Source organism: Perna viridis, chromosome 11, assembly GCF_037379345.1.
Source record: "Perna viridis isolate PV_CMFRI_1.1 ecotype Kerala chromosome 11, ASM3737934v1, whole genome shotgun sequence".
Classification (NCBI taxonomy): Eukaryota; Metazoa; Mollusca; class Bivalvia; order Mytilida; family Mytilidae; genus Perna; species Perna viridis.
The window spans coordinates 1900077-1928061 of NC_142455.1; the positions used below are offsets into that span (position 1 = coordinate 1900077).

Here is a 27985-nt window from a genome sequence, read left to right on the forward strand (position 1 = left end):
GTGTTGCCATAGATGTCACAGCGGTACGAGTTTGATGGATCTGCTAAGTGTTTGTATATATATATATATAACTACACATAATCATGGATACCAATTTTGTGGATTAGGGAAGAAACACAAGTGCTTGGTTTCTTCAATTCGTGGTTTTGATGTTTTCCGTATACACATTAATGGAAATCTCCTTTTTGTTGGAACCAAATTTCATGGTTTTGCCTACTCATGAAAACCACAAAAATTGGTACCCACAAACTATAGTACTTACACAGTATTAAATATCAGCAGTAACATTTTAAAAATATCATTTTAGCTTTTTTGAAACACTCTTTTGTTGTACAATTTCTAATATTTGTTTGGATATTGTTCCATAATAAACTACCTGATATAATGAATGATCATTCAAAATATTCTGTTTGGGCTCTTGGCACAAATAACATACTACTATAACTCTGTCTAGTATTTCTAGAACTTGTATGATGAACAAATATAAAAACATATAAGTACTCTGTGTAGTTGCAGGCAAGAGGAAATTGGCAAAATCAGAAGTAATTCCACTAAAAAGGAAAAAAATCATGTTTGTAATTGAATCATAGCCTTAAATTGATCTGTTCTCAAATTATCATCTAGAAACTGTCTAAGTGTGGCGAGTATAAAATGTGGCGGGTATAAAAATAGAATGATGATAATACCTGTTGTATAGCAGTCTCTTCCAGTCCTGGAACAGTGTGTCTCTGTTCTTATCAATAAAACCTTCCACAGAATATATGACATCACCAGCATAGTGTTTGATCCTAAAGTCTCTCTTGTGTTCTAATGTCTTGTCAGTTGGTTGCAGCTATAAATAAAATTCAGAATTAAATCAAAATTCACTAAATATCACTGTGAAAAAAATGAAACTACAATTTATACTTGTTAACCCTCTCTCAAAATCAATGAAAAATTTAGAATCTCCCCCCATAAAAATGTAAGATTTAGAGGGAGGTTTTTAGTTACAATGTAATCAGTTTATGAACAAGCATAATCTGCCCAAAAGTTGGTTAAGCTGGCATAACTTGGTTAAAAATTAAAAACAATTCTTATAATTTAATTTCTAATCAATTAAGCTGAAAATAAAATTTGTGCCTTCATAAAAGCTTTCAACTTTAGTGCAGAAAAATTTGAATTGTGGACTGCAGGTCGATCAACTTTAATGATGTCGCAGTACCAAGTTATTTTATTTATGGAACATCTTGGCCAGAAGAGAAAAAAACAATTAAATTAAATTATAGTTATAAACATATACATGTATTTGCACAATTCATGACTTCACTGTTCTTTTGTTGTCATTCAAACATTTGAGACAATCCATGTAAAAATCAGGCAGATCCTATCATCATCTGTGTATCCTATGGGTGGCACAGATTTAATTTTACTCCTATCATTTTTTTTTTATCTAATGCAATTAATACATCATATGAATGTCAAAAAGCATCAAGTTTGTTTTAAAACGACAATAGATGGCTCAGAAAATGATTTTTAGGTTCCCTAAGAAAGCAACCAAATTTTACTCAAATTACAAAGTTATCTCCCTTTCTTTTAATGAATTTCAATCCTTTCTATGTAAATTATTTCTCTTTAATCACTAAAGGTAATCAAAAACAAACTGTTGGCTTTGAGAAAGGATGCAGTTATGATATGAAATGAGTGAAAAAATTGTCATGTGCCACCTACTGCCTGGTTTTTGTATGGAATCCCTTTTAATGTTTTTATCTTATACAAAGGTATCATTATTATTTACAGGCTGCAATCTTTTTGCAATTTCATGGATAGTGATGAACCAACTAAAGAATCTGTAATTGCAATTGCTACTCTCAATCCTCAAGATAAGAGTCCTAAATAACTGAAAACATCAAATTTATAAATAAGAACCTGTCAGGCCATGTGCATATCATTTGCAATTAGTTTCACTATTCAGACCTCTGAAAGAGTAGCCATATAAGTTTATGGCTCAGGAAAACCAAAGGTTTCATGTTGCAAATAATACAAAACCCCAGAGCAATAAAATGTTCCAGCATATCATGAGTTAGCTTATTGGAAACAACAGCAATTTAGCTACATATTAAATAGTACTCTAACCACTTGGTCACTGAACTAGTCAATGGTTACATGATAAACAATACTCTAACCACTTGGTCACTGAACTAGTCAATGGTTACATGATAAACAATACTCTAACCACTTGGTCACTGAACTAGTCAATGGTTACATGATAAACAATACTCTAACCACTTGGTCACTGAACTAGTCAATGGTTACATGATAAACAATACTCTAACCACTTGGTCACTGAACTAGTCAATGGTTACATGATAAACAATACTCTAACCACTTGGTCACTAAGCTAGTTAACTGTTACATAAGGTTGGTCAGTACTTACAGCTCGACATGTAAAATGTTCATGTTTGGCTAACTTCTGTGACATGGCATTCAAGAACATCTAAAAAAAAAAATTTGGTTATCATATATTTTAAGAATTCAAGTTCATTTTATAGTATTTAAAGTCAACATCAGTCATTTCAAGCAATGATATTAAATTCACTTTTGCTTACATACTTCTGATTGTTTATTGCGATGTCAGTTTTTATTAATTTTCAATTAACAACGTTAGCACAGGAGTACAATGCCCCCCTTTTTTATCATTTGTGGTCATATGATTGATGCTTATGTACGAATAAGTTGAAGAACCAGGCAAAAAGAGAAAAATCAGAAACATGCATATCTGGCAATATAATTTAACTCAAAGATACTTTCTCTATTTGAAAAGACCATTATTTGATCTCTGCAACACTGAATTTGCTCAGGTTTTTTTAATGGAAAAGCAGAAAAATGAGATTTTTTGACAGATTTATCTTCCCTTGAAATGTTCATTATAATAAAGAAACTATAACTTAATTTAACAAAATGATATGGAAAACCTTGTCTTTTTTCTTTGATGGTGCAAAAAGTCAAATTAAGACTTTAAAATTGGTGGGGTTTTTTATACCATGTTTCACCCACTGCCTGATTCTTACAGAGACTGAAACTTACATATAGTCCCGTTAGTGTGTTGTGCTTTTCAAGAAAGTACAGAAACATTGAACAATTCAATCAAATACAAACCTCATCAGTAACTTTGCCTACACTGATACAAGCCTCATCCAGTATAGCAAGAACTCCTTTATGTGGCTGTTCTACTAAATCACAGATGATTTTATTATTGAAGTACTCTATATGGACCCATTCTATCCCTTCACGCATGTATTCCTCCTGCTCTTGTTTTAGGACAAGTTCTATAAATAACTGCTGTAGTTTCTCATTGCAATAGTTAATACAGAACTGTTCAAAACTGAAAGTAGAAAGATGCAGAATTGTTCAAAACTGAAAGTAGAAGGATGCAGTATTATTTAAAATTAAAAGTAGAATAACACAGAACTGTTCAAAATTGGAAGTAGATTAATAATATTATCAGCTAAAGACTTAAATCTAGTACTGTATAATAATACTGCTGGTACTGGGGATATTTTTTTTCACATATCAATTCAACTTCCCAGCTCTAAAATGCATCCCAAGATGAACTAATTCTCACAGTTTCTTCTAGTTTACAAATTTAAGAAAAATATATTACTAATAAAATAAGTTGGTTTGTGTATCCAAACAATTAGACGAAGCATTTCATTACTAAACAAATGTATGAAACTTTTGCCTCACAAAATTCAGGGATGAGCTCATAAGAACAATAGGGAAATTGGCAAAAATCAGCAGTGAGTAAACAATAAAATTAAAACTTGTAATCGTAAAAATCCACAAATACCCTAAAAGTCACACCTCTAAAAGTCATATAAAGTCAAACCCAACAGTAATTAGCAATTTAATCAGTTTCAGAAATACCTATTGTTGTCAAATATTTCAAATCCATAGATGTCCAGTACACCAATGACCGTGTTTTTACCCACAATCCTCATTCCGCTGGCCTTTGGATCGATCGCCTCATTAACTCTTTGTACAATCCAGGTAAACATTCTGTCATATGTGGCCTGTAAAAGGGAGATAACTGAAAACCTTTGTACAGGTACACGTTTTCTGGAGATAATTGTACACCTTTGTACAGGTACACGTTTTCTGGAGATAATTGTACACCTTTATACAGGTACATGTCTTCTTGAGATAATTGTAAACCTTTTTACAGGTACACGTTTTCAACATCACATATTCTTTCTTCATCTTACAACAGATCACAAATAATCTTCAGATTCATTGAAAAGACAGGTGTCTAAGTTCTAAAATATGAGAGACTGATTTTTTTTATTTTTAGATAAGACAAAATTATATTTTGAACAGCTATATCATAACAGGTAGGGATATGTGCAAAAAACAACAGTCAGTGAATTATCATTTAAACTATTCAAAATATCTCAGTGCATATAAATTAGAAGCAATCAACTCATTTCTACAAAATGTAATTATATCATCCCTTAATAAGCATTGCTGATTCTTTTTTTGCATGATTTAAGTACTTCTCTGTCTAAGAATCAGGCAAAATGCGTATAAGGTGTGGCACATGAAAGAAAAAAAATGCTGATATTTTATTGCATTATCAAAGTATTTACACCTCATAATCTTAAGAAATTACTGTCAAAGTTTGTAAAGTCTGCCTTTTTAAGATATTGGTAGGTCAAACTTAGTTGAAATGCATTGTGGAAAATTGGCGGGAAAATTTTCCCAAACTTTTTTCTCATATAAGCAGTCAAAAATATCTACGTCATTAATTCGTCTGGATAAATTAAAATAGCTTTTCAGTTGTTTTCTAGATGTATTTGAATATGTTAGAGGCAAAAAAAGACCAAATTGAGAATAATGATGTGCCACTTATTGCCTGATTTTTACACAGAATGGTATTTAAATATCTTTTCAGCAGTTAATCAAGCTGACAGGTCATCCATAAACAGAAAAAAAATGGAATATTGCCACTTCATGTTTCTAAGATTAAATACATAGTATTACTAATACATATAAATAGCAGATAAAGCTTTATGCAGTATAAAAAAATTAAGCCAAAATTGTGTGCCTATTTTTTTTGTAATATGAATAGGGCACTCATTTTAGAGAAGATTGTATATTCCATTTTTTTAAGAGATTTCTACTGCCTCACCTTAGCAAAAGCATCCCTGGCATACACAGCATCAGATACAGTTAACCCTTTCTCTACAATCTGTCCACCAGCAGCTATCACTCGGGAACACAGAGCTTTCTCCAGCTCCTCAGGTTTTACTGATAGTAAATGTGCTATATTGTTTAACAGAGATGTATCACCAGCTCCTGCATGATCATGGTCATCTATAGCATCATAGTTTAGATTGCCCTGAAAATATACAATAGTTCAGACATTCAAAGTTCAAAGGTCATTGTCAGCAATAGCATCATGGTGCTGATAAGTCTTTTTCCCATTCTAAACCAGTGATTTTAAAATTAAGAAGTTCTCCACAAATCCACCTTCAGCCTTGTCTTGATTAACATTAATTTCTCCACTCTCTATGGTAAAACTTCGATAAAAATTAATATCTCTACGCTCTATGGTAAAACTTAATTTTTTTTATTCTAAAAAAAAGCTTTAAAAAAAACAACAGCAACAACTAAACAGTGCTTAAATTCCTGCAAAAGTTTCGTGCTTTTTCACATTTTCCAAGTTTTTCCAAATTTCATGGGAGAAACTGATTCCCCACCAGGGTAGACTCGATTGAGAATACATCTCCAGTCTCTCAGGTAAGACTTCAATTTCAATATTTTTACTAATACTCAAATGTTAAATATAAATTCAACCATGTCAAACTATTCAAACCAGTCATTTCTCCACGAAAATTTATTCTACTGATTTCATGGCAGTAATTATTATTGATCTTCATTATTTCTCCACTCTCTATCGTAAAATTAAAGATTTTAACATGCTCATTAAAGTTTGCATATTGAGTCTTAATTTTACCACCCTGAATGGAGTAAAAAAAATTTCAATTACTCATAACTGTTAACTGCAGAAGAATCTATATGATGTATATTTGTAAAGGTTACAGATAGTTGAAATAGACCAGTTTCAATTTCAATACAAATTTAAGTAGGCTAATGAGTACTTTAAATAGCTCCCTAGACAGACATTTATCTTACAGTATACCAATGTGTCCTACTTAACTACCAAAGAACACCTGTGTGATCTTTTGGACACATAAAGTTCAACATGTGATAATTACATAAAGTTCAACATGTGATAATTACATAAAGTTCAACATGTGATAATTACATAAAACAACTTTGAATGGCAAGATCACACCTCATCAATATTCATGTAATATTTATGAATGATATGTATAAACAATTCTGGTCAAAATATCAATATATCCTTTCAATTATTTCACTGTCATCTATTTCTTATTACCAGATTAAGGACAGCAGATAAGATTTTCCATAGACATTCAGCCTGGTCAAATCCGAAGCCCATGGTCTTCATAGCTCCCATCACAGCTCTGTAGTCTTCACGATCATTTATTGTATGACACTGAAACAAAATAAATTCTGAACATTCTTTTGGTTTAATAGAAAACAAGTTATTTTATTATGTGTGCTTTTTGGGGTTTCTTGGGACTTACTTTTTGGATAATCATGTAATCATGAGGTTGAATAAGAAATCTGTTTCAGTTAACAGAAAGTAGATGACAAAGGAACCCAAAATGGGAAGACATGGTACAAGTCACCATGTAAAAGCAATATACCAAATATCTAAGCATTCCTTCCAATAGAAGCTGAGAAATCTGTCACGAAAACAATGTGTCACAGAATGATGGACACAGGTAAAACTATCCTCCCTCTGCTATGGAGTGGGGGTATAGTAAAAATAAGATTCACTGAAACATTTATTAATCAAAAAAATCTCATAAAACATTTCTAACAGAAGCTTGCAATACAAAAGATTTGTTTTGCATTAACATCAAAAACTGAACCTTTCATCTCTCCAATAATTCCACATAATTATATTAAAGTTATAAGAAAGTATACAAATCCCTGAGTAAACTACATGTACAAATGTAGTTAGAGGGACTGAGCTCATTACCTTAGGTTCACCTCCTTGGTTTATATAAAAGTATTTACTGGGATCTCTTGATAACTTCAATTCTGACAACTTCTGGTCGTTGGCACCATATATCAACTGAAATATTTATGAAACATGTTTGTTATTTTAACCTGAAAATAAAAAATTACAATGATGCTGATATTTGTGATTGAAATGTAGGAATTTTCAGCAATACTAAAGCAGGTATCTTCCTTAAACATCTAATAAATTGATATGATTAGTAGCCAAAAAATACAAGACTTATCAAGACAATACCATTCAACAGGTAATTTTTGTGGAACAAATTTTTTTGTGGTTAGGAATTAAAATATATGCAACTTATTTTTGCTGAATTTAATTTTTGCAGTTACCCACATGCTGCAAAAAATTAATCTGCCGTTTCATAGTGAAAGAGGAAAAAACACATAACTATGAATCTAAATGCATTTATACTTAATCAACAAGCATATGTACACATGTGTATGTACATAGTCAGTAGTCCCAATTACATCTTAATATCTTTGTCAATGAAGATGAGATTGTGATGATAATGTGACGAAATTGTGGCCATTAATTTCTTAATTTACAATAGCAAAAGCTACAGATAAGAGCACAGAAAGTGTTGATGCATTACTTTTTTAACATTTAAGAAGAATCATGCAAAATCTAAAAATGTGATACACCCCAAAAAAGGCTACATATTTTTATTTTTGTAATTACCAGTAGGTTGTTTTATGGGTCTATACTACGAAATGTGTAATTATTCATTCAAATCTGCCTGCTCTTAGGAGATAACCAACATTGAAAATCCAGTAGATTCTATTTATCGAATGTCAAACTTTTTAGAGTGTCATTTACACAGTTATCTCCCTTTATTTTGAGATCTACAGTGCATTCTATATAATTTTTATCTCCTAAGAGCAAAGGTTATATGAAAAACTGAAAAAAATATTAATTTCTGTTTACTATGGCAATTCAAACAAAATGTCAAAAATAAAAATATATAGTCTTTTTTCCTATGAATCACATTTTTCATGATACTTAAATATGTAATACATTCAACAAGAGAAAAAAATCACAAATATTCATAAAATATATTAATGTTAAGCACATCATTCTTTCTCTTGGAATATGTTCATTTTGATTCCTTTTACAAATGAATTTCGCATTTTGAATAAGCTTGCAATAAGCTGTTTTTGTGAAATGCATTGTTTTTCAGGAAATATTCTGTGGTATATTTATGCAATAGTTCGATTATCAATTTCTGATCAGCTTCTTAATAGATTTTATCAACAACTTTAACAATATTTCATTGTATCAACTGCCTGATAATTACTTTTCTCAGGCTACTGCTGTAATACTAAAAAAATATCGGCAAATTCCAAAGACAACATTATGTAACAACTAATGTGACATGACCAATAAACAGAATAACATCAGTTTTGAATGTCTTGACAGAATATCACATCACGCCCTGTCAGATTGGCTGTGATATTTTCTGTCTTGACTTCAAAACTGCCAACTATTCAGTATTTACCTGATAAAATGAATGAAAGTTTCTTTCACCTCTCTGCTGATGTACAACTCTTGACTGAAATAAAGAAAAAGAAAATTACAAATCTAAAAAAAATTCTTCACTTGCATTAAAAAAGCACAGTGATAATATTGATACTCTTAATTGACCATATCTAATCCATTAGGATAGTTCATGATTTAAGTGTGTATTACTAACAGTTTTATTGAAGAATTTTCCATGAGAATCATACAGTTCCTGAATCTATCTGAATGACTATAAAAAAAACACAAATAAATGTTTTTTTCCTTGCCTTTAAAATCTGAAATTTAAAATAAAACTTGCCACATTTTTTCAAAGGAATTAATAGGTTTTGCAATACATTTACACATTCTAAGGAAAGTTGACCATAATTCTTTGAAGTTGTAGACACACAATGCAAACAATAAATGTGTACATTTGGTTTTCTTTGCTAAAAACTACATCAAGTATTAGATCCAACATCAACACAGGGCTAGTGACACAGGGCTAGTGGCACAGGGCTAGTGACACAGGGCCTAGTGACACATGGCCAGTGACACATGGCTAGTGGCACAGGGCTAGTGACACAGGGCCTAGTGACACATGGCTAGTGACACAGGGCTAGTGGCACAGGGCTAGTGGCACAGGGCTAGTGACACAGGGCTAGTGACACATGGCTAGTGACACGGGGCTAGTGACACGGGGGCTAGTGACACGGGGGCTAGTGACACAGGGCTAGTGACACAAGGCCTAGTGACACAGGGCTAGTGACACAGGGCCTAGTGACACAGGGCCTAGTGACACAGGGCTAGTGACACAGGGCTAGTGACTGAAGTCTGGATTTTTAAGTGTGAAACTGATGGCATTTTATATTATTTCCAATACCTTTTCTAGTAAATAGTTATTTATATGGCCTCCAACTGGGTCTCCTTTGAAATCGAAGTTAATGTCCATGTATTTACCAAATCGACTAGAGTTATCGTTCCTGTTTGTTTTTGCATTACCGAAGGCTTCTAATATTATATTAGACTTGATAAGTACATCTTTTACCCTGAAAGAAAAAAATCAAAAATATTTAAAAACTGGAGATTCAATCTGTATACTTTACAGTAATAATGGAATTATTGACCCTAGCACTTTGGTAAAACTACAAACCCACTTATTTTTTGTAGTAATTTTCAACAATTTCTTTTTGATAAATTGTCAGTTATATAAAAATGAAATTAATTTCATCACCTAAAATAAGTGGGTTTACAGTAATAGAAATTTGAATCTTGAAAAAAAATCAATTCTTATCTCATTTTCTCATATTGTACTATACATAAATATCTTATTTGGTTCTTTGGTAATTTTTCATGAAAATTACTGAACCAAAGAGAGACCTTTTTTCCTATTTTTTATGTCCCAACTAAGTGATGAGGCTACTTAACCCTTCACAGGATTTTTACATTATGAGTATCTACATGTTTATAAAATACAAAATATTTTCCTGACAAGTACTTAAAGTTAACAGCTATAAATAACAGATACCCTTAATCATGTCATGAACTACATGTATTAAAATGTCAATGAACTATGATGATGAGGTCAAGGTCAAAAGCATTATTTCTGAATAATATTGGGTATTTATGGTAACATCAACATATGCAATCTAAGTTTGAGACACTGTAATATTCACCTGTAACTACATGTATATCTGAAGTACTTCTTTATCATACTACATGTACATGCATTTATAATGCAAAAGTTGAGAAAAAAAGACTAATGAAATTCAAGAACGATAGAGGGACTACTGTATGTATTAATATGAAGCTCAATTTAAAGGTCTTTGACAAGGCCATGCATTGATACATCATCCTGCGACAGATCGATAGATTTTATGACTTGATTGATCTGTTCGGCAACATGTGTACAAGAAACAGAGATTTATACAGTCTGAAAGAATTTATCCCATTACTAAAATGAATTGTACAAGATGTTTAAGTACAGGCCGAAATAAAAATCGGGCAAATTCAAAAGTAACAGGAACCATCGATACAGCAAAAACTCTATTGCCTAACATTTCTTTACTGAAAGTTATCAGCAACTCATTTTTTTTGTTTTAAATGTGCGGCAGTGCTGGTCAAATACATACTTCAGAGGCCTTGTGCAGGTCCGGGTATTAAAAGAATAGGCCTGCAGCAGCGCTAAGCTTGTCGTAAAAGGCGACTAAACAGTGCTCAGAACCTTAGCCAGGGGCTAGGGTACTCTGCCCACAGAACAACTGGGATGTGTGCCCCAGAGGTGGTGGAATGGGGTACCCCAGGCATGTTACATGCTGGGGTTGTCAGGCTATAATACGGAAAACCTGACCGCAAACCATAGTGGTGCACCGTGTTGGGAAAGATGCCATGTTCCTCGCACGTTAAAGAACCCTACTGTGGTATTCTCCCGGAGTAGGAACCATAGGGCTTTGCCACAGGAGGCTAAATTGCCCGACCCTACCCACCTCTCCCTATTTCCAGTGGCAATCAAAATTTGTCGACACCATTGTCCTTGTGTCCCATCCCTTTTTCATTTCATCATCATTTCATGTTCGTTTTATCATCAATTTCATGTTCATCGTCTGAATATAGCTGAAATATTGCTGCTCGGACGTTAAACCCCAACAAACAAACATACTTCTAAGAGGAAAAATTAATTTGTCCTACCTTGCAGAAGTACATGTATATGTCATGCATGATCATTGACTACCCTAAAGCTAAGAAAAAAGGGTCTGTTCACTTCAGAAACAAACCATATATTCATCTTCACAAAGATTTAATATGATCGAGAAAGAATAACTGCATTTTTAAATAGGTTGTGATAAGCTGCAAAAAAATATCCAGCCATTTTTACTATCAAATGAAATTATATTTCTTTGACACACACAATCTCAGCCAACATTATTTGTGTAAGTACTCAAGTTTTTAAGCTGTGTTGAATGTATTTTAACAAAACTTTACCATCATCACCTGCCTGATTTTCCCAATGGCTTGTACTAAAGAAACACAGCTATTGAGTGATAAATCTCATGATATAAGATTACATTAATAATACAAGAGAACAATGTATCTGTTTTTCATCTAACATTAACTAATAACAGTAAATCTACTTTTACTAGGAAATAAAACTACATCAGCAGTGTTCTAGGGTTCCTATTTCCTGTTACCCGGGGCAAGTGAAATTTGGGTCAGGGAAAATTAGGTACTTAGTTACACTTTCCCATGGCAAGTTGAAAACTTCATATGCTGTAAGGATTTGTTTTGTTAGGTAAGCAGTCATTGACTGTGGGAAAGTTGATTTTATATGGATTTTTCCCGAGGAAACCTCAATTTCTGAAAAATCCTAGAACACTGTCATCAGCAATATATTGTTCATGACTAAAATAAGATGTAAGCAGTTTCATTTTATTTTTAAAATTTAATGTTTTAGCCACAACATTTGTACAAGATGACACTGACAGAAAGCATTTTTACCCTTCCGAACACATTAAGTCCCTCCTGGCTTTTCGTGGGAGTTCATATTGCTAGTGCATTAGTTTTTTGAGTGATGTCTTGTTTTCCTTTTCTGCTCATGATTCAGGGTTTTTTGGGGGTTTTTTTTGCCAATATTTCATATTTGTAGAGAAAGAATATTTAAATAAATCTAAGATTTTCCTCTAAAACAACTGTAAACATACAAGTACAAAATTTATATTACATTATATGTATATGTACAAACTTATATAACTCCATATAACATACCAGTTCAGACCCCTATAGACACAAACAAAAACAATTTTAAAATCAAAGTAGAGATAAAACCTGTCATAAATTGTATATCTAATAAATAGCTTTGCTTAAACATGATTAAACAAACCCCCCCCCTTTTTAAAAAAGGGAAAAGAAACTTCCTTCAGTGAAAAATTGATGACTTGGATGAAAAAATAGACCAACAGATGAAAGCATTATACCATTATAATACATCAGTCAATAGATAGGCTTGTAATATAACCCAAACTTTTCTCCCTTCAAAGTAACTCCTTCAGATTGCAGATTTTTGTGATTTTACTTCTACCTGTAATTCTATTCTAAGAGAGAAGTGGACAGTCATTAAATACAGAGAGATGTTGGATAGCAAACCAAGTTAAATGGTTGTAATCAGCTCAGCACAAGTCTTAAGTGTCAGCATTATTATAAATTCTTTAAAAAGGTTGCTTCACAGAAATAGGCAAGGACAGAATTGTTTTCTCAAACAGTATCAACTCCATGCTATCATTTCCATATTAGCATTTAAGCTGCATGTATTTTTAATGTAAAAGTAGATAATTTGCAAGTCCAATGTCAATCCGAGATTTATTTACAGCAAGTAAAATGGTTAACTTCAGAAAATAGTTGGTATACGTGTTCCCTTGATTGAATGAACATTAACACCTGATGAACTGTACTGGGTACATTCCTTGAGACGTTTAGGTTTCCCGCACGTTACCCAAACGAATGCTAAATGCTCACCAAACGCACGATAAACAAACTCTTCTATCGTGCATTTAAACGAACGCGCCTATCGTGAGTTTAAACACACGATAAATGAACGCTCCCAGCGCGTGTTTAAATGCACGATAAAGGAACACTCCTAGTGTGCATTTAAACGCACGATAGATGAACGCTCATATTGTGCATTTAAAAGAACGATAGACGAACGACGAAAAATAATAATATTGACATATAAAGAAGACAGAAAAAATAGAAAATAAAATGAAATTATATAAATATAATAGCAAAAAATATAAAAATAACAGTTAAATCCAGGAAATATTCAAAGTATAAAAATGAACAAACGCTTCTATTGTGTGATTAAACAAATGCTCCTATCGTGCATTTAAACAAACACTTTTATCATGCATTTATCGTGCGTTTACACATCGTTTTCCATTTAAACGCACAATAAACAATGCATGAATGCTAAAATGGGAAACCTGAAAGTCTCAAGGAGTGTAATGAACTGGAAAATTGACGACCAGTGAACTACCTAAGATTTAATCAAGGAACCACTCTTCTGCCATAAATTAACTATTTTATTCGCTGTAACATGATCTGAATGTAATCATAAAGGCAAGGTATCATAGTAAAGGGCTAGTCAAGAAGATTCTAAGATGTGATAAAATGAACCAAACCTCTCTATTTCTTTTGAAGGGCTGTTAGTGATTAAAACATGCATTAATCATATACACAACAAATACAGTATGGGTGCATATCTAGATAAACAAAAATTCTTAATGCAAAAATTTAAAACTGTTTTTTTACCTAATTAAACTTTTAATGATCTTTATCATCCATCCACAATTTATTTTTATTATTATTTTACTTGTGTATTGCAATGACTCAAAGAGTTTGACATTTTTAAAGGGTTCCAGGGTATGAAAATCAATTTTGATTATTAAATCCCTACAACTATGACTTAATTAAACTGTAGTAGCTAGAAAAATACATCATCATTGAAATCTTGAGATGAGTGATCTAAAAACAAAAAGATTGAACATTAAATGATTCCTCAAAAAATAAAATTTTTGTAAAAAAATGTAAACTATAGAATATATTGTATCAAGAGTATGACAATTTCAATACAAAACTAATAAATAATTCTTGTGAACCTTCATTTCCTTTAGCTGTATTAATATAAAAAAAAGTTCTCAAATTTCTACTGACCTTTCGACCTCTCTCTGACCTCCAACATTTGTGACAGCAGCGATATACCTCATGATGATCTTAGAGGCCTCAGTTTTACCTGCCCCACTTTCTCCTGTAAAATGAATAGAAATTTTTTCATAAATATAGGTTAAAATTATGGAAGGTCAAATGTCAAGGCTGTCTTGTTGACTAGTATAAAAATGCTCTTATGTTTTCAGAATGAAATGACTATGTATGATGCTTACACTTCTACACATTTGTTATTATGAACACAAGGTGTAAAAGAACCATAACTAGAGGCTCCAAGGAGCCAGAAAAAATTCAAAATCAAAGAACTATAGTGAACAAAAAAATACAAAGACAATTTACTCCATTCTATATTTAGAATAATACCTGATATGACAATACATGTATCTCTACTCTTCCTTTTCATCGTTTTATATGCACTATCAGCAAGGGCAAATATATGTGGTGGTCTTTCATAGAGTTCTCTCCCTTTGTACTCATCAACATAGTTTTTATTGTAAATATCAACAGGTTTGTAAGGATTGACAGAGACCACGACTTCTCCAATGTATGTGTAAAGTCTGTTCTTCTCATATCTGGAAAAAAAAAATTTGAAATGATCAAGACTTCAAGTATTAGTAACACAAAAATACAAATACTTTAAAGACCAACATAGATGGAAAAAAAGCTTTTTCCCATTTTGGTATACTCATCTACTGATGTGGAATTAACTGTAGGCATTAATACGGCTACATTATTTATTTATAAGATGAAAAGATTTCATTTTTCTTAATATTTTGAAACCAAGTCTGCCACATTTCAGGGCAAATAGCAATTATAGCATTTTGAAATGGACTGGTACTGATTTGGCTAACGTTGAAGCACACAATATATTTTCTCATGAGAAAATTGAAAATTTCTCCAATGAACCTGTGCAATATGAACACAAATGTATACATGTACATTGTAAATGCACATGAATCATAAGAAACAGTAATAGTCATAGTCTATAGAGATGCAGAAAACATAACACTGAACCATCTTGAACAATGAACACCTACTTTATACACAGTCAATTAACTTTACATGTTAACCTAAAGCTCTGTCTTTTTTTCAACTTGAACATTTTGTTTCAAGTTGGTAATATGGTTAATTACTTAAGTCAGGATTAAACAGAAATTGTTTTTATTAGTCAGACATGTACTAACTCCACGAATTAATTACACTGATACCTGTAATAGCGGTGCACTGTGTTACCATATAATTGGTTACTTTCATGGAATGTCATTTTTGCAGTTTGGTGTTAAAATGCCTCTATGTGTATTTTTTTTTTCACTGAATTTTTATATTATCCTTTGTACCACAAAAATTAAAACTGCTGCTTCATAATAAGAAAAGGAATATACCAGACAGTAAAAGAAGCACAGAATAAAACTAAATAAAACTTAGTTGTTAGATCTGCTTTATTTGTTTTGGGTTAATTTGCTTTCGCATCAACAAACTTAAATATTGGTTACGATAAGTGATCGTCTACATGTAGTGTTCTAGGGTTCCTATTTCCTGTCACGCGGGGCAAGTGAAATTTGGGTCAGGGAAAATTAGGTACTTAGTTACACTTTCCCATGGCAAGTTGAAAACTTCATATGCTGTAAGGATTTGTTTTGTTAGGAAATCAGTCATTGACTGTGGGAAAGTTGATTTTACATGGATTTTTCCCGACGAAACCTAAATTCCTGAAAAATCCTAGAACAATGCATGTAGATGTAATACTGGTATACTGGTACAGAGGAAAATTTGTCATTGATCTCTAGTTATGATTAAAATAATTCATATTTTAAAATTTTAATTTTTGCAGTCTTTTGAATAACACAAAAATAAATGCTGCAAAAATTTCCAGTTATGCAAGGATTGTATGATTATTGTAAATAAATATTCACAAATACATATTTCTATACATGTACAGTACAGAAAGAGACATACCAACATGGTGTACTACAGTCCAGTTTTAGAGTGGTTCTCCATATTTTTTCTATAAGAAATATTTTGTTCCTTTCTTTTGTATTGAAAGTGGTAAGCTCTACCATTTAAAATGCAGAAAAAAATATCAAAATATCTTCAAACACTAAAAAGATATTTACTGCCACTCTAAAGGTGGTACACCACCCTGTCAGTTTTCAGTCACAGTATGTCTCTTCCTGTAATGTATGTGTAGATATAGTCCTGGACAATAATATTCCTACTGTTTTAGGAAGGAAATAAGAAATAAAAGGGAGTTACGACTTACATGTAGGTGGATTTTTTACATGCATGAATCACTTCCTGTCTGATTTTGATAAAGACTGCTACTTTAATATACATTGTATAAACACTTAACAGACAAACAGACAGACAGACTTAACACCATATCATTTTAACAAGACTTCTAATGATATCTAATGATAAATTTCTGATAGTTTGGCTTCCATACAAATTTGTACTGTTATATTTAACTCCTATTTCCTGTTGATGGAAGGTAACTGTATAATGTAAACAAAATTAGACCACATACATTATAATTAAAAGTTTGATACGATATTTACTTAGTTACTTTTAAGATCCTAGTTACATCCAAATGCAGATTTCTTGGGGAACACCTCAGCATGAAATATATCACTGTACATAGTTTGTAAATATAAATGTAGGCCTAATGAATGGCTTCCCACAATGCAATGGACAGAATAGATGAAATTTAAAAAGCACCAGTCAAATTTAAAAGTGAAGTTCATTAAGCATGTATCATCATCAAGAGTTTAAACTGAAGATTTTAACTTGTAAATTTCAGGTCTTAATTGAAAAAGGACCTACATGTATACTACAAACTAGTGCAATTTTGTTAACAATTAAAACATTGTACAGTCAGTCTATCAGTTCTACCTACATGTATCAAATCAACAGGCATGAGCAAAACCCGAAATTTTGAACAGAGGGGTTCAAGGATATCATTGAACAATGTTTGCATGTTTGCAAAAAACTAAAAAATCCCTGTACCCAAACCAATCCTAGGATTCTAAACTTGTACATTGCAACCCATATGTCCATTTCACTGTACACCCACATGTTTTCTTCCTCCCATCACAATTGAAAATTTAAAAAAAACGCTAGATATACAATTTATATAAACCAAATCTTTCAAACTTAATATAATCATAAAATACAGAACATGTCCGATCATAGGCCATACAAAGTAGTTCAAGAACTAAATAGCCCTTTTCAATTCAAAAATTTGGAATGCTGAGGTACATGTACTACTAGTACATGTACATGTGTATGTGATCACCATATCCTTATTTTCTACCTCCATAATATCAAACTTTTAGACTCCAGTTTAAATTTATATTTGTGTAAATGCATTTTGATGGGGTTTTAAACACAGTATAAATATCAGCTTTCCAAACTTATAGTGTACATGTATTGTAAACATAACATAACATAGTCATTCTTCATATTGAATCCAATGTCATTCATAAACAAAAGTTTAAAGAACTAATGGCCTTCAACAATATGTAGACTGAAAAGATATTTTGTTAATTTATATATTTGACACACACTTCCTAAAACTTTTAAAAAGAAACAAGTATATCTCAGCAAAATTCCAAGGTTTAATCTCATTGAGACCCTCTCAAGTTCAAATGTATTTATCCACTGTTTTACATATCTGGTCTTTGTCCCTGGATTACATTCTTTTGATTTCCACTAGAATCTTTGTTCCCTTGATTACTCTATCATCCACCGACTACATTTAGAAAGCCTTTGGGATCACAGATCAAATTCACTGTAGCCTTCACAGTGAAATCTGTCTGAACAATGTCAGGCAAAACTAAGTGCTACTGTAAGAATCAAGCAAAGTGAATCATGGTGGAAAAAAACACAAGTCTTTCCATAAAATCTTATTCAAATTGTTGTCTAAAGGAGGTAGACAAGGGTAAGGGACATAACTCATGAAATTAGTGATATGTTGGTATCACATTCAATTTCACTAAAGTTTATGAAGCTTCCATTTGAAACAGAATGAAATCAGTCCAAGTCACTTTGATGCTTAGATGAGATTGATGTAAATGCTGAATACAAACGTTCCAATGATTTGTAAAAGTTGTGTCTCTTACCCTAGGTTTACCTCCTTAAATAAAATGACATTATGCCAGGGTTCTCAATAAGTTAAAAGTAGGTGGCACCATGCTCGGCACGCAAGGGGTCCAGGAAAATTTTGAAAATCTAGAGTGCATGAGTTGGCATCTGAGCTGTTCTGAGCTGATTTTGATCACTTATTGTTGATGCAAATATTCCAGTTTTTAAGCTCATTTTGCATAAATTTGAAAATTTATGTAATTTTTTTTTTATGTGAAGCAAAAGAGTTTGGCCTGATCACACCTAAAAAATAACGTTAAGTCATTGAAAGATGTTGACATTTGTTTATACACACCATCTATTGCTTTTTTAGTAAAATAAGATGATATTTTTCTGTACTTGCACTGCCTGAGACATGCTTTGGTCAATGATGACTGAAAATGTTGAATTGATTCTAAAACTTCCCACATACGGAATTCGTGATATGGAATCAGTACTGCGTTGAAAAAAATGGATCACGTCCATTACAAAATGGCCGAATTAACCACGATTAAAGTTTGTTTATTCATTCGTACTGCTGATCACGACAAAGAAAAGAAATTATCAAGGAAACTAATCTGCATTACAATAAACATCACGATCGAAGGTTTCTGACGCATTTTTTTATGTATGAAACGTGAAATAACCAAACGTTTTTTTTTTCAATTTAAATTTTTTTAACAACGAAATAGCCGGCACCAATGTCAAAGAAGACGACGAAATCTCCGGTCGCCGGCACTTATTGAGAACCCTGGGCATTCATTTCTTTTTCAAGCATCAGTAATTAAAGGAATAAACTACATGAAATTCATTGTAACTTAATCTCAAAGAGTGATTACACGTGCAACTCACTTTCCCGTACCATTCCACTGTAACCTTGAACTCACTTTTCTACCTTCTCTAACACTTCTATTAAGATGAAAGAACTGTCAATTCGTTGTCAATAGACATTGGTAACAACCAAGTAAGTGACCACATGTCAACATTGGTAACTACCATAACTACCAGGTAAGTGACCACATGTCAACATTGGTGACTACCGGGTAAGTGACATGTCAACATTTGTAACTACCAGGTAAGTGACCACATATCAACATTGGTAACTACCAGGTAAGTGACCACATGTCAATATTGGTGACTACCGGGTAAGTGACATGTCAACATTTGTAACTACCAGGTAAGTGACCACATGTCAACATTGGTAACTACCATAACTACCAGGTAAGTGACCACATGACAACATTGGTGACTACCGGGTAAGTGACATGTCAACATTTGTAACTACCAGGTAAGTGACCACATGTCAACATTGGTGACTACCGGGTACGTGACATGTCAACATTTGTAACTACCAGGTAAGTGACCCTATGTCAACATTGGTAACTACCAGGTAAGTGACCACATGTCAACATTGGTAACTACCATAACTACCAGGTAAGTGACCACATGACAACATTGGTGACTACCGGGTAAGTGACATGTCAACATTTGTAACTACCAGGTAAGTGACCACATGTCAACATTGGTGACTACCGGGTAAGTGACATGTCAACATTTGTAACTACCAGGTAAGTGACCCTATGTCAACATTGGTAACTACCAGGTAAGTGACCACATGTCAACATTGGTAACTACCATAACTACCAGGTAAGTGACCACATGACAACATTGGTGACTACTGGGTAAGTGACATGTCAACATTGGTAACTACCAGGTAAGTGACCACATGTCAACATTGGTGACTACCGGGTAAGTGACATGTCAACATTTGTAACTACCAGGTAAGTGCCCACATGTCAACATTGGTAACTACCAGGTAAGTGACCACATGACAACATTGGTGACTACCGGGTAAGTGCCATGTCAACATTTGTAACTACCAGGTAAGTGACCACATGTCAACATTGGTGACTACCAGGTAAGTGACCACATGTCAACATTGGTAACTACCAGGTAAGTGACCACATGTCAACATTGGTGTGTTATTTCTAAGTAAGAATCATTTGAATGAATGAATTTATCAACAACCAAAATCCCATGCTATACCCCTACTTGTATGGCAACTGAACAGGAAGTGGATATTTGTCAACTACCAAAATCCTACGCTATAAACAATCTACATGAAGAGTGGGGAAATGCTCTCAGACATACATGGGGTATTGGAGTAGACCAGAGTATCAACACAGCAGCCCAGCCACTTGTAATACATGTACATATTATGACAGATCTTTGGTTAGGTATCCCAAAGGATTAGTTCAAACATTAACAAGACCAATATCACTGGGACCTCTACTAACAGAAAACCTGTCTTGAAAGACCAGAAAGCCACATACTGACAGAAAACCTGTAAAAGGCTTTCTGTGAAAGACCAGAAAGGCAGATACTAATAGAAAACCTGTAAGAGCCTGTTGTGAGGGACCACAAAGGCAGATACTTACAGAAAACCTGTAAGAGGCCTGTCGTGAGAGACTGCTAAGGCAGATACTAACAGAAAACCTGTATGAGGCCTGTCATGAGAGACCACAAAGGCAGATACTAACAGAAAACCTGTAAGAGGCCTGTCATGAGAGACCAGAAAGGCAGATACTAACAGAAAACCTGTATGAGGCCTGTCATGAGAGACCAGAAAGGCAGATACTAACAGAAAACCTGTAAGAGGCCTGTCGTGAGAGACCAGAAAGGCAGATACTAACAGAAAACCTGTATGAGGCCTGTCATGAGAGACCACAAAGGCAGATAATAACAGAAAACCTGTAAGAGCAGGGTTCAACACTAACAGTAGTCTGGTAGTCCTGTGCCTACCTAATTTGAGAGAGGACTACCTTGAAATTTTAATTGGTAGTCCTTTGGGCTATCAAATTAATACTTAATACATGTATCTTATTCCCGACTTGCAGACCAACATTTTGTCAACATTTATATCCCTCTGGAGCAGGTGTCTATTCGGAACATGCAAGGTTTTCCATCCAATATCGACGATACTTTAGAAAAGTCAAAAGGGAATTTCTTCTTCTACTGACCCTGCCATAAATTTTCTTTACCCGGGACACAAATGAAAATCATCCTTATGTAACCTACCAACAAAATGAAACACCCTGTAAATTTTAGAAACTGTTGTGTTTGTCTGCTGGGGATTCCATTTTCATTCGAGTTACCTCTTTTTTCTGTACCTGAATCCGAACATTGATTAGAGAGACTTCAAAATTACACCTGCTCTTACAGGAAGTAACTCTGCAAAAACAGGATAAAATATGGCTGCATCCCAAGCTCCGCAAGTAGGGAATTAGTCAAACATACAGCAAAGAACATGAAATAACCAAAATAACATGTACAAAGCAACAAAAGTAAATGATCAACCCAGACTCCACTAAAACTAAGGGTCCAGTATAGACTTGATGCATGTAAATAGGTAGAACTGAAAGACTACTTTTTACCATGTTTTAAATATAAAAACAATATCTCTACAGCCAGATGTTTTGATATAGATCTGCAAAATTACATGTACATCAACACTCTCACTTCCTAGCAGTTACATGTACTTAAGGTACATTTGTCTAAAGAATTTCCATTATTGTATCTTCAGATATTACTACATCATTGAATACATCAGATTTTAAATAATGGGTACAATTGTACTGATATAAATCAACAACACTTTAACTTCCTAGATGTTATTTCAAGGTACATTTGTATATTTATATGTAATTGGTAGGTGAGTTTATGAACTTTAATTACATATATGACATAGAAGTTCCCCCTGAGGCCTCTACGATCTCATCTATCTATACCTAAATATAGGTTACGCTGGACTGATGACGAGTTATGTCTACTATAATAATGATGTGTTTACAAAATAAACAATTTAATATTCATTCATAAAAAGACCATGGGTTAGCTGAGTGGCCTCAGCCCAAGGCTGGTTAAATGGTGGTTGGCTTTGTACTACTGGTTGTTATACATGTACATCTGGACCTCGGAACATAAATACAGGGATCACCAAAGATAAAATCCTAACAGTGAGGCAAATCAATCTACATTGTATGTTCCATGTTCATAAATAGTCCTTGAAATATCTAATCAAATTTTTCTAACATTTTATAGGCCCATAAATCTAATTTTATGGTCTTAGCTTATATTTTGCTTAAAATTAAAAAAACAAATTGTGATTTCTGAGTGAATTTACATATATTTGGTTATAAATATGGTTTTGTTACCAATTTTCTAAAATTTAAAGGTGTAGCTCAAAATTCAAGGGCAGGGCTGGTAAATTTAAGAGTGGGGCAGCCCCACCCATGAAAAGCCTGTGGTGATCCTTGACTTATGAAGATTGCATGCATGTAAAATATCTGACAAATCATTGTCCTAGGATTCCTGGTTTCCTATCAACCAGAAAAGTGGTATGTATATTGTACTTCTCTTATAGCAACTGGAAAATCATACAACTCAATAGAAATGATCTGTTTTATTCAGAATGTGAACATTGATTGCTGGCAAGTTGATCATTGGAAAACAATACAATTTATTCCTGTCAAAAACAGCCTTTAAATTAGGACACAAATCATTGAGTTCAAGCAGGACATATTTAGGTCAGACTTCCATATATGGAAAGTAAGACCAAACCACCCCTCCCCATTATGAAATATATATTTTATTCACTGTTGTAATTTATACTTCAACAAAAAGTCTTAAAAAACTGGCACTATATTATCAACAGGAGTGAAAAAGATGCATATTTTTTTCACATTTTTAGAGAAAATTTGGGGCCCTGGGTTTAAGCCCTCTTTTGAAAATCTCTGGCCCCACATGTATATAATACATTTACATCCAAAACTAGTTAGGTAGTACATGTATGTTAACATGTCATGAACTACCTGAAAATGTCAATCAAAATATGAACTTCAAGCTTCCAGGTCAAGAAATTAATCTTTAAGATTGAAACAGAATCAAAACTCCTTTATTTTGTGAAAAGTTTTAATGGAAAGGGTAATACGAAAGATTCAAATTACCAAGTGAAGACTTTAACCTGATACTACCGATACATTCAAGGTGAACAAAAGGTATTTTAAAAATTTACCAATAAACAGTTGAAGTTATCAAATTTGATTGAAGTGTCATGCAGAATTATGTAGAAATAACCATTCTTTATTTTGCCATATAAAAAATCAACAACAACAAAAACACCTCATGTACATGTATGACCATAACAGTCCTAACATGTGTCCTAATTTTTGACCACAAACATTATAACTATCAATTATTTTCAGTTAAAATTTGACGCCTCGGTCAACTATCAATACTACTAACTCCATGATTATCAGCCGTGTAGATACATGTACATGTACCTTTTATTTTAAATCACATGTACATGCATATTTCTTAAAAAGGAAGTGCATTTCCATGGATTCTTTGAAGTCAATAACTTACAAAAATGATTTTTGATTTTTTGTAACACTTGGTTGAATTATGTGGTTCATTTAAATACAAATTCAGGAAGTTCATTTTCTATTTTGATTTCTAGTTTTCAAAAAGTCCTTGATGGAAAAATGGGGTTACTTAGTAATCAAAAGTAACCTATAGTGCAAAGATTTTAGGGCATTGTCTTAAATTGTACTTTATACGGTCACATGTCATGCATGTAAAAATCTCAATGATTTATAGCAATCTGTCATTAACTTCTGACCTTATTGAACAACAGTAGCCTACGTTTCTTTTACAAATGTACCCCTATTTTTCAAAATTAATTCCATCTATTAATGAAAATTTGTGTTATGCCATAGAACAGGATCTTTTTCTTTAGTATCAAAGCAAATGTACATTTTTTAAAAAGTGTCAGTGTTCTAAGATTTTTGAAAATCTTGGTGAGGAAATCTTCATGTCAAAATGAACTTCCTCTCAATCAATGCTGCTTTTCAAACATTTTTAAATCAGTTTCTATCTGCTTAAGGAAAAATGGACATTCCCTCAGCCAAATTTTACTTTTACAAGTAATAACAAACACTTATACACATACATTTACATTGGTCCTGACAAGGTTGATATTGACAAAAAATAAAATCAACTGCAGCTGATTTTTTTCCTCCTACCCATGGGTTTCATAAAAAAAAAATTCTTAAAACTAAAAATATAATAATAACGTTGGCGTGACTAAGAAAAAAAAACATAAAAGATAAAACTCTCCTTAATAGGTCAAGGAAAATGACAAATCCATAAAACAATTTTACCAGGAAGGAAGAGAAGTTACTCATCCATTATTCATGTACATGTAACAATACACTGTACATTATACACACAGTTTCTTGTTAACAAATGAATGAAGGGGTCAGTTTTTAATGATGATCAATAGGACAAAGGTTGATTATAAATAATTGGATTTTAATTACTAATGATCACTTTCTCTTGTCAATGTTATCAAGGTATTCTGCACATTTGACAATATTACATTGTACTTGCTTATGACATGCTAACCATACATGCTATGTAAAAATTCACTCCAGGGCAAACTGATCAATAAATACATAGGTTCCAATATAAATTATTGCTAATGTATGAGGGAAATTCTCACCTGAGAAATACCTTCTAAATCCATGTGTTTTCAAAGAAACTCTGCACTAAATACAAGGACAATTATAACATTTAGTAGCTGTAAATCAAAATGACCCATGAAATTAAAACATTTTAGTACAATTTTTCTTGAATCTTCAATAGTTTTATCATACATGTACATGTATATGTCTACTTTCGACACAGGGCTCACCAATGACCTTTTAAGATTGAGATCTGTAATTTTCCCACTTGTTAAACTTTGTACATGTTTTCCATTTCATCATTGACTGATTGATTGATTGATAGTACTATGGCAGAAAATTCAAGCATTACAGGACAAGAACATTTTATGAATGAATGGAACAGAACCTGCCTCCAGCTTAAGTCTGAACTACATGTACATGCAGATTTTTATAATTCTTATAAGCCCCCATAAGTAAGCAACAGGAGCAGGGAATTTTCCCATTTGACAAATTGAAAAATTGTCGTATGAAAGATTAGTCAAAATCTACATACTGATAATTTTACCTTAAATCAAGAAAACTGGTTCCCTCCCACAATAAAAATACTTTCAAAGTATAACATACAACTTTCCCACACAGAAATTGCACTTGCCCCGGGTGATGAGAAAGTAGAATCCTAGAACACTGTAATGAGGGCATAAAGGGGCAAAAATAATAGCCTGACACCTGCCCCCCCCCCAATACCTGAATGACCTTGCAACTACTAAAATACATAACATTAGAAAAGATTTTTAATTTAAATACAGAAAGAGAAAAGAAAAAATATCAATCAATTTATCACCAAAAAAAGAACTATTTCCTTATGTACTTTATACATCAAACTTTTTAATTTGTTCTGTTCTTGTCAGGAAACACCCACTAGACACATACAAGGTGTATTTTTATCAAGCTTTGACAAACAAGAGAAGGTGTATTGACAAGAGATTGAGAGGTATTTCCCTGTGTTCAATTGCAGCGAAAAATAAACATGATGTCACTCAATAAATTCAATAAGCTCTTTATAACTTACTTATCTACTCATCAATCTTCAATCATAAAAAATCCCTTCAACTATGCAGTGAAATCCAACACCAAATCTGTACAGTTTGCCAGTATACTATACAGCTTCAGATGCCCTGCCCTTTTTGATGAGTTTCATAAGCCCCTGCCCTTTTCTGTCGATTTTCCCTAGATAAATGTTACAAGTTATTGTAATGATGTGTCTTCAAGTCTTCAATGTGAAAGAGTGACCTTTTCATTCCTGGATTACCCTGCCCTTTTCAACAAATATCTTCACTCATTCAAAATCACATTTTTAAGTCGCTAATATTGTTAGTGACAACTTGCACACCTAATTTCAGTACTTTATATTCGCATATGATTTGAATAATTATATATTACTACTCCACATTACGCTACAGACCTGCGCTGTGTTTACCACCATAGTGTCATAGTTCTAGCTTCATACGAGATAAACGAGATGTACCTCTTAAATATCATACACATATGTTCTACGCATGTTTCTTGCTTGTATGAGAACGGGAAGTTTATATAAAAAGATGAAATGATCGGTTAGCACTGAACATTACTCAGTTCCGATTTAGACACAGGGGTTCCTTACAACTGACTATATAGGTCATATATTAGTAGGGCCCCGATTTCTGTATATAGCCATTGCCAGTTGTTTAATCTAGTTCCGTGTAACCAGTGTTTTGATTGAAAAACATCCGGGTCATCGCGGTTATAATAGTAATCATATCAAGGGAACCAAGATTCTAGCAGAAGTCACCCAATTTTAGATCATATCGCATTCATGCCATTTCAGATGTTGAAAGTAAGCCAAATCAGTGACATAAAATATTTGATGATAAGCCACTTTGAAGACTTCAGTAAGACATGTACATACAATGAATGTATACACAAGTGTATCATTTAACTTATAAAATAAATTATCAACTTAAAAGTAGAGCTAAATATACATGTATTTGCAGTAAAATTTAAATGAATTAATGATTTTTAAACTGTTACTTTAGATGTCCCATTTTAATTCAAAAATATCTTCCCTTTTTTAAGTTTAAATTTTTAACATAAAATCAGAATTAGAAACCAAATCTGAAACTCATTATTATCTTTTACATCAATTGAATTGTATTTTTTGGAGTTACATTCAATTACAAATATCTTCCCTAATTCATGTAATTTGAATTCAAATTTCAATTTTCAAGAGAGTTTTTAACTTAATAAAACCTTCAATAAACAAGTACACAAGTACTCTATTCAAATTAAACTTATCAGTGATCAATATGGGGGATTACAGGAAAGGGAACTCACTTTTGTTGGAAAGTTTCATTAATACATGTAATACAAAAGTCAAACAACAACCAGCATACAGTGGAGATACTTTTCAACAGGAAAGAAAGCAGACTTTTTAATCATGTCAAAGCAATCTGCGATAATTAGTGAGTCATAATCAATTGTTTACATCTAAAACCCACCCAGTTCAGAATCAAGATTAGGGTGTTGTCTTCAGTCAGAATATTTGTCAGATTTAAAGCCAAAAAATAAAATGTTTGGTTAATATCTCTCCCCTAACTGCCTAGAACAGTGATAAAAATCATAGTTGCCCAGTAGACCATGGCTACCAAACTTTTGAGTAAATTTTAGTTAAAGATTTAGAAAATATGCTTGTATTTCATACTTTTTACCCCTGTAGAAAAGAGGGACATTATAAAGAATGTTTTCACTATACACCTGTACAAAATGTACAAGTATATAAATGATAATAAAAAAATTCCTTTCAGCATTTGATGTGATATTATATGAATATCTAGCCCTGGATGTACAATGTACAAAATCTGTGAAAAAAATGTATGAGAAATAATATTCCTTCAATACCTTTCTAATTACAATTAAGACTACATGTAAGTACATGTAGCTACCATTACATGTGACAGATTGA

The 27985-nt window shown here is 32.8% G+C and overlaps 1 protein-coding gene across 8 annotated transcripts in view; it reads right to left on the reverse strand.

The window, feature by feature from the left end:
• LOC148602282 (unconventional myosin-Id-like) overlaps positions 1 to 27985 on the reverse strand; it is a 57987-nt gene that overhangs the window by 23395 nt on the left and 6607 nt on the right. For 5 of the 8 annotated variants that reach the window (XM_088553686.1, XM_088553690.1, XM_088553689.1 and 2 more), the window contains exons 2-13: positions 14726 to 14934; positions 14351 to 14444; positions 13819 to 13839; positions 9531 to 9696; positions 8649 to 8702; positions 7112 to 7207; positions 6440 to 6559; positions 5165 to 5374; positions 3904 to 4049; positions 3136 to 3361; positions 2414 to 2473; positions 687 to 832 (exon numbers count right to left, since the gene is read on the reverse strand). In XM_088553686.1, coding sequence (XP_088409812.1) covers positions 687 to 832; positions 2414 to 2473; positions 3136 to 3361; positions 3904 to 4049; positions 5165 to 5374; positions 6440 to 6559; positions 7112 to 7207; positions 8649 to 8702; positions 9531 to 9696; positions 13819 to 13839; positions 14351 to 14444; positions 14726 to 14934 — 1548 coding nt within the window. The remainder of the gene's footprint in view (positions 1 to 686; positions 833 to 2413; positions 2474 to 3135; positions 3362 to 3903; positions 4050 to 5164; positions 5375 to 6439; positions 6560 to 7111; positions 7208 to 8648; positions 8703 to 9530; positions 9697 to 13818; positions 13840 to 14350; positions 14445 to 14725; positions 14935 to 27985) is intronic. The other 3 variants (XM_088553693.1, XM_088553691.1, XM_088553688.1) reach the window with 1 other exon arrangement.